Source organism: Schistocerca nitens, chromosome 9 (genome assembly GCF_023898315.1).
Source record: "Schistocerca nitens isolate TAMUIC-IGC-003100 chromosome 9, iqSchNite1.1, whole genome shotgun sequence".
Classification (NCBI taxonomy): domain Eukaryota; kingdom Metazoa; phylum Arthropoda; class Insecta; order Orthoptera; family Acrididae; genus Schistocerca; species Schistocerca nitens.
The window spans coordinates 284,350,038-284,364,526 of record NC_064622.1 but is presented as its reverse complement, the minus strand read 5'-3'; the positions used below and the strand labels follow the sequence as shown (position 1 = coordinate 284,364,526).

Here is a 14,489-nt window from a genome sequence, read left to right as displayed (position 1 = left end):
GGGGAGGCCTTCTTGTCTCGGATTGTGACATGTCATGAAACCTGGGTTCACCATTTTGAGCCCGAAACAAAACGACAGTCGATGGAATGGCACCATTCCCACTCCTCACAGAAGAAAAAATTCAAAGCAGCTGCTTCCACCGATAAGGTCAGGATCACCGTGTTCTGGGACTGTAAAGGTGTGATTCTCGCTGATGTGATGCCAAGAGGCGGTATCATTAATTCAGGAGCATATGACAACACATCAACGAAAATCAAGACGCGCTTCCGGCGACTTCGACGCCACAACAACCCAGGAGATATTTTGCTGCAACACGATAACGCTCGACGCCACACAAGTCTGAGGACTGCTAAACACATCGCAAAACAGGGTTGGACAGTGCTACCCCATCCACCCCACGGCCCTGACGTAGCTCCCTCGGACTTCCACTTGTATGGGCCATTAAAGGATGTCATTCGAGGAAGACATTTTGAGGACGATGATTAGGTGATTCACACAGTGAAGCACTGGCTCCGCCAGCAGGACAAGGATTGGTACCGACAGGGCATACACGCCCTTGTTTCGCGCTGTAGGAAGGCCATAGAACTGGATGGAGATTACGTGGAAAAATAGGGTGTGTAGATAAAACACCATTCTTTCGTGTGTGTAATTCTCATTGTGTTCAGTAAAGAATTGTCGAAGAAAAAAATGCGGTGCATTACTTTCTGGGCAACCCTCGTAAATGGCGATTTTCATTAAAATTAAGACTTTGCAGGAACTTGAACGCTTTCACACACAGTGAGACTCCTGCAGAGTAAATATGAGCGTTGGGTGACGACAATCTCAGCTGGACGTTAGCAGATACTAGTGCCTGAAAACTTAACATCGCGGAATTATCCTTCCAGAATTGCTGCAGAAGACAGCCATAAAGAGCAGTCTGTAGATTGTTTGCTTTTGCTAGCCGAAGTTTTATATAGCTAGTAAGGCGACCAGTCACTGTCATTTTTTGAACTGCCGCGCGCAAGTCAGCAGGTGATTCCGCGTTTACATGCATAGACAGTCTCTAGAGCGACACGGACCAACAGTTTTGTAGCAGTACAACTGATAGGGAATCGCCACCAGCTCGACCTCATATTTTAAGAAGAAAAAAAGCCACTTGCAAGATATCTGCCCCAGCAATAGCTCCTGAACGAAAATTTGGACCATAATTCTGACAGTAAACAGTAAACAGTGTACCTACAGCTTTTAAACTTTTGCGCGGTTTGATTGTTCGGACCGGTTATTTTTAGCACGGTCCGCCCCACTGAAGCCGTCTAATGCCCAAGCGCAAAGTGCTACACAATGAACTAAGTAATCAGTAATGTACTTGAAAATGGACTTATAACCCGAAACCTAGGTTGTGGAGTAACATTAATAATAAAATTGTGAAACAAGGCAAAAACAGTGTTTAGTTAATTAACAATGTTTCACCAAGCACCCACAGTCCATTCAATTAAAATGAAGGAATTAGTATGGTCTGGTTTAGCGACGAAGACCACTTTTATTTGGATGGGTTCATCAATAACCAAAATTGGCCCATTTGGGGGATTGCGAATCCACATTTCGCGATCAAGACGGGTGTCTGTGTGGTGTGCAATGTCCGGTCACGGAATAATGTTTCTTGATGATATGGTGACCACCGAACGGTACGTGAATGTTTTGGGACATGATTTTATCCCCTTTGTCTCAAGTGACCTTGATTTCTACAAGATGTTGTTCATGCAAGACGGAGCTCGACCTCATCGAAGTAGGAGAGTGTTTGATGTCCTGGAGGAGCACTTTGGGGGACCTCTTTCTGGCTCTGGGGTACCCAGAGGCCACTGGCACGGGCCTCGATTGCCGCCATATTCTCCGGATCTGAACACATGTGACTCCTTTTTGCGGTGCTATGTTAAAGACAAGGCATACAGAAATAACCCCGAAACCATCGTTGAGCTGAAAACAACCATTCAGGAGGTCATCGACAACATCGATGTTCCGCCATTTCAGCGGGTCATGCAAAATTTCGCTATTAGTCTGCCCCACATCATTGCCAATGATAACAGGCATATCTAACATGCCATAACCTAAATCCGAATATCTGTAGTCACGTTTACATGTTGAATAAAATGTGTACATGCCTTAGTTTGTAACTAGTTTACGTTTTTTTCTTATAGTTCAATAATTGTCACCTTGCACATTACAAGAAAAATAACTTTGTCTAATGTGTAGTCTAGGATTTGGCCTTATGGCCCTCTCCCAGCCTCACCTTATCATCTGTTCCTCGGCCTTGCCACACACCTTCTTGTATTCCAATGCTTGTCAAGGGACTCTCTTAGGTGACATACGCAATAAATGCTCTTTCCAGTCCTGCTTTCGTTGGATTACATTTTCAGTTAACGGCTGTACTCTCATTTCTTTCGGTGTTTCCTCTGCCCCTGTTTTGTCTTGTCTTGTGCAGCCTTTGACAGTCCTAAGGAACTTCATTTTCTGACGTTTCAGGTCTTTTATTCCTAATGGTCGAACTTTCTACTCAATATAGTTCTGTTGGTGACGCCAAAATTTATGAAATTTGATTTTATCTTCCCAATTTAGCGTTCAGTGTTGTTCTTATTGTGCCATACATATGCTGGTAGACATTAATTTTCTTACTTATATCTTTTCCAAAAGTTGTATCAATCCGAGATACTGGAAATGGCACACCACTTGTATTATTGCGTTGCCGATGATTATCTTGGTACTTATGGGGTATTTTCCTAAAAAGACGATTGTTTTTGGTTTGGTTTTTCGTGTCTTTAACTTATGATTTAGGCGTATATTGTTTAATCTATGTACCGCTATTTGCAGTTTGTCCTCGTTTTTGCCTTAGTTGTAATAATTTATGCTTATATTGTTGAATCTATGAACTACCATTTCTAGTTTCTCTTCACTGTCCTGTGTAATTACCTGGTTGTCGGCAAAGGGCACTGTATTTAGAAATTTCTCTCTCATAGCTTTACGTATTCTGTCCGTCAACCATTCCCTATGACCGGGACGTCGATGTAGATGTTGAACAGTGTAGATGACATTCTCGGACCTTGCCTTTGACTTACTGCCTGGTATATCTGTATTACTGGTGTCAGTTGTTTGGCAGCATCTAGTCTTATTTTTCTATTTTTATGTAAACCTTAGCATACTTTTGTCAGATGCCTGGGAAAACCTCTTTTCTCCTTTACTGACCAGAGTTTTTTTCTGTGGATACGGACAAATGAATTTTTATTTAGGGGCAAACGCCAAGTGTGCTTCTTTGCAGTGTTATCTACTACTAGGAAGTTCAACAATAAAGAATATTCAAAGTACAATTTGTCTTAAGAAATTACTGGTGAGTAATACGAGCCTGCGATGATAACGGGCGCTATCGTGCATAGCGACGTGTCGTGCCCAAAACGGAGGGCACTGCCAAGTGGAGCGTCCCGATCCCACACAGACGTCCGTACTGTTACTGTGCACTCAGCGGTGAAAGGGTTTATCTAGAGGCGCAGGTTAATTGCGGCTGCAACTAAAAGGAGTTACAGCCAAACTCAAGATAGGAAGCTGTAGATCAGGTGGCAATTTTAGCAAGGGGGAGGAGGGGAGGGTTAGACCAGCCCCGGATCTACGGTATTTCCGAACGGGGGCAAAAACTTGATAGTGCCCCCCGCCCCCCTCCCACTAGAGTGTTAGAGATAGGACGTCAAATATTACAAAAATGGATTTAAAAAAAAATGTTCATTTTGAAGCGCTCATCTTAGAGTTTGATATACGAGGCCTGTTCAGAAAGTAAGCTCCGATTGATTGCCAAATTGAAACCACAGTGAACATCAGAAATGTTTTACTTGTAACAATTAGCTACACCTTTCAGCTACTTCTCTACGTAGTCGCCGTTCTGACTTAGACTTTTGTCATAGCGTTGTACCAACTTTTCAATAGCCTCATCATAGAAGGCAGCCGCCAGTGCTTTCCGCCAATTCTCCACGCTGGCCTAAACCTCGTTGTCTGTGTCAAAATGTTGTCTTCAAAGACAGCGGTTCATGTGACCAGAGATGAAACTCAGGGGGAGACAATTGCGGACTGTATTGTGGGTAATCTCACATTTCCATTTGAAAACGATGCAGGAGCATCTTCATTGCCCCTGCAGAATGCGGCTGAGAATTGTCTTGAAGAAGAAACAGCACGACAGTTATGTAATGTTAGCTGCATAGCTTCAGGCGAAATTTCTCACCAGGCCCTCGTACTTGGCGGCAGACACTATTTTCTAGACATCTTTACGCACTCACTGCGAGCTCAGAAATGAGAAGAGCGACGTGATGCTAACTGGGGTTATACTAGAGACACTACCCAACACATCTGTGCAAAGCTTTATCGGATTTTCATAGTCGTTTCCATTTCGCGACCGATCGCAGCTTACTTTCTGAACGCCCCTCGTATAAAATATATATGTTCGAGTAAATGTGGTCTTAAGTGGGTCGAAGTGCAGTGCCATGCCTCTTTACACATAATTCTTCTACCGAACATCACTGCATTTGACTCTGTGGAGATCAAGCGTGTATATTTTGTAATGGAGTCATCAAACTTATATTCGGGACAGTGCTAATTAAAATGTCCTGTAGTCCCTCTCCTGCTCCCAGTCGGCTGGTCTGACATCCTACCACCGCTCAGAAAAAAACTCATAACTGATACTAGGTGGGAATATTTGTGACCGAAAGAACAAGAATTCTTCAGAAAATTTGCACTCTTTATCGCCTATTAGCTAATAACTTTCTCTTTTGTGTAACATAAAATTAAATATAGGAAACATAAAAGCAGTAAAGGCAAGAGACGAGCAAGACAATACACCTTTCCTCAGTCCTTAAGTCCCAGCGTATTTTTTTTCCCTCTGATCTTGCTGCAGCTTTACACGTCGTTCTTTCCTTTCTGCGAAAGAATTTATTTGCTAATCAAAGTTCGTCAAACGTTTTGCTACATGAAAAATCAAAATATCATTGTCTAATACTAAAAAAAGCTGTTAATACGAATAGTGCCCAAGAGTAGGTGATTTACGTCTATTTTGTTACCGTCTACTAGATAAAACGAAATAGGCCTGTCTAATAGTGCAGCAATTGTAAAACACGCCACATAAGCGAGACTTTTGGCACAAATGGTCATTTTTATCTATTTCATTTGAAACATCCCCTTAGAAAAATTATAAATGACTGTGCTTAAACTGAGACACAATATTTTTAGCGCAACGCAATCTGAGTTTCAATAATCCCTACAAAAGAATGGCCCTGACTAACATTAACCTATACCTTTCACAAATCACTTACCTCACAAAAATCTTCGTTACTCGAACTACTGCAATACAGCGAGCGCCCCTACTGCCAGCTAAATAAAAGATTCAAACTACTGAAGGCACTAACTACTGATAGGCATAGTTAGCAAATGAAAGATTTTGATAGAGAACAAACAATGTATTTACCTTAATAGTGTTCAAAAGTCATAATATATATAGCAGTTCATGGCATCCAGTCTTACAAATTTACTGTCTCTGATGGACACACGTCCAGATCATCCGCTCTCAAAACTCCGCCATTTCTCTCCCCACATCCACCACTGCTGGCGGCTCACCTCCAACTGCCCAACACTACAATGACGAATATTGCAACAATGCCGATCAGCCTCAGACTGCACACAGCACAGCCAGTGATTTTCATACAGAGCGCTACGTGGCGTTACCAATATAAAAACCTAAACAGCCTACTTACACATTTACATAAATAATACGACAGATATGATAAACGAAGTACCAATATCAAACGCCTATTAGGGCTATTACAAGCAAAAAGTATTTTGTTAGGAAATATTTTCACATTTCATTTGTATGTTCCAGTTTCTCAAGCATGAGATCGAAAAGTAGCAGTAGTACGAAATTTTTATATAAATTTAGAATCGTCATCTTCTCCCATATGATTTGCGTGATGTCCCCGTTTCTTTTCCTTCCTCCTTCTAAAAAACAGTCTTGTCATCACTAATTCTGTAACTGTTCCTGCCACTGTCAAAACTTATTCTCCGGTTAACTTGACTAACTCTGCCAGAATCACAGGTTCAGTCATCCGGCGTTTATTCTCCGGTTAGGCGTTATTACGTATTCACACAATGCGTTTTCCAAGCTATTCCCAGAATAGATCTTAAGCGGCTGCTAACCGGGGACTGTACAGAATGTACATAAAGTACGTGAACACTTTCAATTATTTATTGCACAAGGACTAAACATTGTACAGATGTCATACATATTGCATTTTGAAGAGAAACTCTGAAAGCTTTTTTTTACAAACATTCTATATCCAAAACATGAATGACCTGGCAGACGTCAATACAGTAATCGAATTCTTGCCATACCCGTCCCAGCCATGCATCGTCGACTGTGGCAGTCGCTTCCCGTATTGTCTCCTGCAACTCTGCTACATCACGTCGCAGAGGCGGTACATACACCACATCTTTAATGTGTCCCCACAGAAAAAAAGTCACACGGTTTGAGACCTGGTGATCGTGGAGGCCATTTCATGAAACAGCTGTCCCCTTTTGTAGCACGGTCGATCCATTGATGCGGCAGCTCCGTTTCAGGTACCCACGAACTTCACGATGAAAATGGGACAGAGCACCATCCTGCTGAAAGATGAACGGAGAGTCCGATTGCATTTGAGGCATCAGCCATTACTGCAACATGTCCAAGTAGGAATATCCAGTGACAGTGCTCTCGCCGAAGAAGGCCTGTACTGTTTTCGACGTGACAAGGCACAAAAAAACATTTACCTTTCGGGAATCACGCTCAAATTCAATGCATTCGTGTGGATGCTTTGTACCCCAGATTCGACAGTTATGCCTGTTCGCTTCCCCATTAGTGTGAAAAGTGGCTTCGTCGCTAAAAATTAAGTGATCAACAAAATTATACCCACCCTCATTCAATTGTTGTAACTGTGAGCAGAACTCAAAACGCATGTCTTCGTCGTCGTCATTGAGCTTCTGCACTAGCTCCAGTTCAAATGGTTTCATAGACAGCTTCTGTCGCAGGAGCCGTTTCGAGTTCACGGGGTGCATGACGCACTGATTTCTTTTGACTCCTTATGAATGTCTCTCATACGCGCTCCACATTCAGTTCACTCACACTGGGACATCCGCTTCTCTTTGCCGGGCACAAGAAAACCGTCGTAACGAATTTGTTGTGTCAGTGGTAAATGGCCTTCCTTCTTGGTGGTTTCTTACCGTACTTGGTTCTAAACACATAAAAAAATGGCTCAAATGGCTCTGAGCACTATGGGACTTAACATCTGAGGTCATCAGTCCCCTAGAAAAAAATGGTTCAAATGGCTCTGAGCACTATGGGACTTAACATCTGTGGTCATCAGTCCCCTAGAACTTAGAACTACTTAAACCTAACTAACCTAAGGACATCACACACATCCATGCCCAAGGCAGGATTCGAACCTGCGACCGTAAGTCCCCTAGAACTTAGAACTGCTTAAACCTAACTAACCTAAGGACAACACAGACATCCATGCCCGAGGAAGGAATCGAACCTGCGACCGCAGCAGTCTCGCGGTTCCGGACTGAAGCGCCTAGAACCGCACGGCTACCGCGGTCGGCTCCAACACACAGAAAGCTCGCTCCGCACCTGAACTCACCATGTTTGCGACTAGCGCTGACTATCGGCAAATTAGCAAACTACGCTGTTGCGGTATACATGGAAAAAAAACTTTCAGTGTTTCTCTTCAAACTGACATATGTATGATATCTGTTCAATGTTTTTTTCTTGTGCAATAAATAATTGAAAGTGTTCCTTGACTTTATGTACATTCTGTACAACTGGCCCATTATAGTATATCGATTTGGCAAAAATTTTCTGTCAAAATTTCATTTTCTCGGATAAATCGAGAAAATCTTTCATACCCGTTATTCCTGTTAGTCGTTATTTCCACACTGGTAATCTGAATCTACTAACAACGCTTATCGTTCGCACACCCAGTAAACCACATAAAAAACAGCGATAGGTATTCACCCATCCAGTTAATTCGGCACAACTGGTATACGACAGTCCCCTTTTGTCTGCGGGAAAGTTTTTATTTCTCGATGCGACGGTGATTCCGCTGGCACATTATGTGCCATTCAAAACTCAACGGCTGGCCGGTGTGACCGAGCGGTTCTAAGCGCTTCAGTCTGGAACCGCGTGACCGCTACGGTCGCAGGTTCGAATCCTGCCTAGGGCATGAATGTGTGTGATGTCCTTAAGTTAGTTAGGTTTAAGGAGTTCTAAGTTCTAGGGGACTGATGACCTCAGATGTTAAGTCCCATAGCGCTCAGAGCCATTTGAACCAAAACTCAACGTATGATTCGTTCAGAAATTTACTTAGAATGTGTTCAAAAATTTTGGAAATCCAGCAGGGACGCGTAAAATCATATGAATAATCTATAGGCCAACGTGCGCTGGATGCTGGGCTCTTTGTGAAACAAGTTTTTTTTTCTTCAAGAATATGATTTGGTTCCCCCTGAAATTGCCGCCCGAGGCAGATATACCCTTCGCCGTTCGTTCGTTCTCCCCCGCCTCCCCTCTCCCTCCTCTTAGATACGGGCCTGGGTTAGCCAAGTACTGCAGACAGACGTGACGCACCTGTATGTAGATCATGAACTTCCGCACCACTGCTAGGCTGACGCGCGCGAGGTGGCCCAGGTGGACGCCGGCCATGTCGAAGACGACGACGTACCCGGGCACGAGGCCGTCCTCGGACAGCTGCATGTCGTTGTACATGCAGAACGCCTTGACGGCGGTGCCGAAGTGCAGCCGCGACGCGTCCGGGTTGACCAGCCGGTACAGCATGACGCGGTAGCCCTCCGGCGTCGGCCGCGGCAGCTGCATCAGGTGCCTGCAACAGCGACTCCATTACTGCATCACGCTGAAATGCAGTCTCCACGGCGCCGAGACTAACTCACCTAGTACCACTGGGATCCATATGACCCCATAAGCACATTGGAAAGGTTTTAAGAGCTATGTTATTTAATCTGTATATTGAGCAAACAGTAAAGAAAACAAAAGAAAAGTTGGGAGTAGGTATTCAAATCCATGGAGAAGAAATAAAAACATTGAGGTTCGCCGATGACATTGTAATTCTGTCAGAGACAGCAAAGGACTTGGAAGAGCAGTTGAACGGAATGGACAGTGTCTTGAAAGGAGGGTATAAGATGAACGTCAACAAAAGCGAAACGACTATAATGGAATGTAGTCGAATTAAGTCGGGTGATGCGGAGGGAATTAGATTAGGAAATGAGACACTTAAAGTAGTAAAGGAGTTTTGCTGTTTGGGGAGCAAAATAACTGATGAAGGTCGAAGTAGAGAGGATATAAAATGTATACTGGCAATGGCAAGGAAAGCGTTTCTGAAGAAAAATTTGTTAACATCGGGTATAGATTTAAATGTCAGGAAGTCGTTTCTGAATGTATTTGTATGGAGTGTAGCCATGTATGGAAGTGAAACATGGACGATAAATAGTTTGGACAAGAAGAAAATAGAAGCTTTCAAAATGTGGTGTGCGGTGTCACCGCCAGACACCACACTTGCTAGGTGGTAGCCTTTAAATCAGCCGCGGTCCGTTAGTATACGTCGGACCCGCGTGTCGCCACTATCAGTGATCGCAGACCGAGCGCCGCCACACGGCAGGTCTAGTCTAGAGAGACTGCCTAGCACTCGCCTGAGTTGTACAGCCGACTTTGCTAGCGATGGTTCACTGTCTACATACGCTCTCATTTGCAGAGACGACAGTTTAGCATAGCCTTCAGCTACGTCATTTGCTACGACCTAGCAAGGCGCCATATTCAGTTACTATTGCTATTGATAATGTGAATCATGTACCTTCAAGAGCGACGTTCATCATTAATGGATTAAAGTTAAGTATCTCATTCCTTGTCATGTTCCAGACCTCACGTCAGTATAGTTCTTCCCTCCTCACGCCAGCCGGCGTGAGCTAAAACGCGTGCATTTCGGCCTCAACTCGTAACACGGTGTTGGCTCTTCAGCCAACACAACATGGTGCTACAGAAGAATGCTGAGGATTAGATGCGTAGATCACAGAACTAATGAGGAGGTATTGAATAGAATTGGGGAGGGGTTTGTGGCACAACTTGACTAGAAGAAGTGATCGGTTGATAGGACATGTTCTGAGGCATCAAAGGATCACCAGTTTGGTATTGGAGGGCAGCGTGGAGGGTAAAAATCGTAGAGGGAGACCTAGAGATGAATACACTAAGCAGATTCAGAAGGATGTTGGTTGCAGTAGGTACTGGGAGATGAAGAAGCTTGCACAGGATAGAGTAGCATGGAGAGCTGCATCAAACCAGTCTCAGGACTGAAGACCACAACAACAATTCGCAATATACGCTAAAGCGCCAAGGAAACAGGTATACGCATGCGTATACAAATACAGAGATACGTAAACAGGCAGAATACGGCGCTACGGTCGGCAACGCCTATGTAAGACAACAAGAGTCTGGCGCAATTGTAGACCGGTTGCTACTGCTACAATGGCAGGTTATCAAGTTTTAAGTGAGTTTGAACGTCGTGTTATAGTCGGCGCAAGAGCGGTTGGACACAGCATCACCGAGGTAGCGCTGAAGTGGGGATTCTCCCGTACGACCATTTCACGAGCGTACCGTCAATATTAGGAATCCGGTAAAACATTAAATCTCCGACATCGCTGCGACTGGAAAAAACATCCTGCGAGAAAGGGACTAACGACGGCTGAAGAGAATCGTTCAACGTGACAGACGTGCACCCGTTCCGAAAATTTCTGCAGATTTCAGTGCTGGGTCATCAGCAAGTGTCAGCGTGCCAACCATTGAACGAAACATGGTTGATATGGGCTTTCGGAGCCGGAGGCCCACTCGTGTACCCTTGATGGCTGCACGATATAAAGCCTTACACCTCGCTCGGACCCATCAACATCGACATTGGACTGTTGATGACTGGAAACATGTTGCCTGGTCGGACGAGTTTCTTTTCAGATTGTATCGAGAGGATGGACATGTAAGGCTATGGAGACAACCTCATGAATCGATGGACCCTGAATGTCTGCAGCGGACTGTTCAAGCAGGTGGAGGCTGTGTAATGGTGTAGGGAGTGTACAATTGCAGTGATATGGGACCCCTGATACATCTAGATACCACTCTGACAGGTGACACGCACGTAAGCATCCTGTTCGTTCACCTGCATCCATTCATGTCCATTGTGCATTCCGACGGACTTGGGCAGTTCCAGCAGGACAATGCGACAACCCACATTTCTAGAAATGTTACAGAGTGGCTCCAGGTACACTCTTCTGAGTTTAAACACTTTCGTCGCCCACCACACTCCCCAGACACGAACATTATTGAGCATCGGCTGGGATGCCTCGCAACGTGCTATTCAGAAGAGATCTCCACCCCTCGTACTGCTGCGGACTTATGAACAGCCCTGCAGGAATCATGGTGTCAGTTCCCTCCAGCACTACTTCAGACATTAGTCGAGTCCACGCCACTTCTGTGTGTTCGCGAGAGCCCTACACGACATTAGACACGTATACCAGTTTCTTTGGCTATTCTGTGTTTATGACTTCCTCCTTGTCAGCTGTATCCAATAATGTTTCGTTCAATTTTATATACACAGCACATTAAAACTTATTCATGGTTTTTCCGCTGAGTTCCACTGGCATCGTTATGACGACAAACTAAATTCCTTTTCGTTTCTTGAATGTAACATCTACGAAAATAAAATACTGACAGTTAGTGAGAACTGCTGCAATGTATTTTTTATGTTGGTTCACTAAAATACTGCCAATATATTCCGCGTAAATTACTTGGTGTCTTTATGATCGCAATGGTATGCAGTGAAAGATAAAAATCGGGGTTGTATGAGTGTTAAATACCCACCTTACACGAGCGACTTTCTCGTCGAAACCGATAAATCGTGGTGCGTGGTGCCTCGCCAGCGGGGCATTAACATCAACGTTCAGTTGACTTAAGCGCCCTACACAGAGGGAATTACGGATTGCTGGCTACATCGCCAGCGATGTCACTGCAATTCCAATCGGTCATTCGCTTCGATCACATGCCGGCCGGTGTGGCCGTGCGGTTAAAGGCGCTTCAGTCTGGAACCGCGTGACCGCTACGGTCGCAGGTTCGAATCCTGCTTCGGGCATGGATGTGTATGATGTCCTTAGGTTAGTTAGGTTTAAGTAGTTCTAAGTTCTAGAGGACTGATGACCACAGAAGTTAAGTCCCATAGTGCTCAGAGCCATTTGAACCATTTGACCTTCCATCACGTCACACATAAGCGATTTACCAAGCAACTCCAACAACTATAATTAACGTCACTGTGTCGTGAAGGCCTGCAATGCAAAATGAAATGCTGGTTTTAACAGCAGTCACAGTTGGAATCCGTATATCCAATACACTTGAAAGAAAAAATTGGAACTGTAGCTTACTTGTGTTATCAAATGAAGGAACAAGTTTACTGTTACCAGGCAGTGTTATTTAATTCCAAAGCACATTTAGGAGGTATAAAGCTCCATCACCAGATAGATTTACAGGGACTGGACAAAAGTATGGAAACACCGTGAGAAACGCATGCTTTACCATAAATGCAGACTCCGGCCAAGCCTGCAGGTTGGGCTGTTGTATTTGGCAGTGTCCTCCATTAAAGTTGTAAAACTACCGTAGGCTACCGTAGATTATCACAGTAAACGCAAAACTGCGGTAGCTTTTCTAGTAGCCTTTGTCAGTTAAGATCGTAACCGCGTTACCGGTATGTTAGGTGTGTTGCATACCAATCAGGCGTTACCATATTTCGATCGCTTTGTTTGCCGTATGCGATCAGTGTCTTACTTGATTCACGTAGAAATCGGAAATGGTGAACCGTCTAGTAACTGAATGAGGATATATAAAGAGTCGCGTAACCTACAGAACATTTCTGTTGTACCTAGTTACCCTCCTGTCTGTAACCTAAAAATAAACAGTATTTAGACCAAAATTGCAATTGTCAATTTTTAATTTAGGTCTTTATTCAAAAATCGTTGATTTCTAACATGATACACAGAGATGTTGTAGCTAAAATAAAAAACAATAGAGATTTATCGATAGCGCTAGAAAACGCAATATCCTAAAAAAAGGAAAATGAAGAAAAAACGGAAAACAAAAACATCTCAAACATCGCTTCAATACTTCGCCGAGCTTATATAAAACACGTTTCTGTTAGTCGTGAACAACTTCACGCTTGTCAGTAATAACAGAAAAGTCTTATCTTTCATCATGATGTAGAACGTTCTATTGAGTTCAAAGTAACAACAATAAATATATAGATTTTTTATGTTTGTGCATGTAAACTGTACTTGCATCAAAAGTAATTGCTTTGGTCACATAAAAGCGCACAAGTTACGAGATCAACTAAATTTCATTGCCTTTGAAATGCAATTTACATTTTGTAAGGATATAAAACAGACAATGGACTAAGAAAGAACGATGCGCGGTTCTAATTATGTGAAAAAGAAATAAAAAAATAAAAAAAAACAGAAGTCCTCGGCTTCCAGTTTCTCCCTCACGCATCTATTTATGTTTCTCTCCATACCAATGCTTCCAATTCAACGATTAATCCTACGCTTTACAACGTCATTTATGTACTGCACCAAAACTAACGAACCGTTGTTTTACTACAGCGCAACTCTGTCCTCGATATGCTACAAATGTCAGTCGTGGTCAGAATAGTGTTTTTGCGTAGCTGTGAGTGCAACATATCGCAGCTAAGTGAATTAGAGCTTGCTCATTTTGTTTGTGCTTGTATGGTGGGACATACGAAAATTTACACCACCATACAGTGAAAGTGGAAAAACTTTCGCTGCATCACAACGCGGACGGAAGTGTGCGTTAAGTGATTGCGACGGACGGTCACTGAAGAAAATTGAGACAAAAAATGAGAACGGCAGCAGCAAAAGTCACTGCAGGACTGAATGTCGCACTCGCGAACACTGTCAGCACCAAAACAACGGGAGTTGGAATTCCAAAACTACATATCAGTGATGCAAAAGCCCGTAACGGGAAAACGTGGTGTCGAAGTCATATAATCTGGACTATCGGGCAATGGAACAATGACACCTGGACGGATCGGTCTTGTTTCACACTGTTTCTAACTTCTAGCTGAGTTTATGTCCCAAGAGCAGAAAATGGCGAGGGTCCGGTATCGATTCGGACAGCCACATCGTGGTACTGCATAGGCGCCGTAATTACTCTGCAATGACACATTACTGCCAAGAATTAATTGACCATTTTGGATGATCAAACCCATCCCAAGGTACAATATCTGTTCCCCAATGGTGATGCTGTGTTACAAGAGATGTTTACACAGCTTTCATCGCGCAGGACTGATTTTATGAGCACGATGATGAAACATTCCGTCTACCGTGACCGCTAGAGTCAGCAG

The 14,489-nt window shown here is 43.6% G+C and overlaps 1 protein-coding gene across 3 annotated transcripts in view; it reads right to left on the bottom strand.

Moving 5' to 3' along the window:
- The window catches only part of LOC126203412 (alpha-tocopherol transfer protein-like), a 341,643-nt gene that overhangs the window by 159,163 nt on the left and 167,991 nt on the right, over positions 1 to 14,489 (bottom strand). For all 3 annotated transcript variants that reach the window (XM_049937717.1, XM_049937719.1, XM_049937718.1), the window contains one exon: positions 8,660 to 8,912. In XM_049937717.1, coding sequence (XP_049793674.1) covers positions 8,660 to 8,912 — 253 coding nt within the window. The remainder of the gene's footprint in view (positions 1 to 8,659; positions 8,913 to 14,489) is intronic.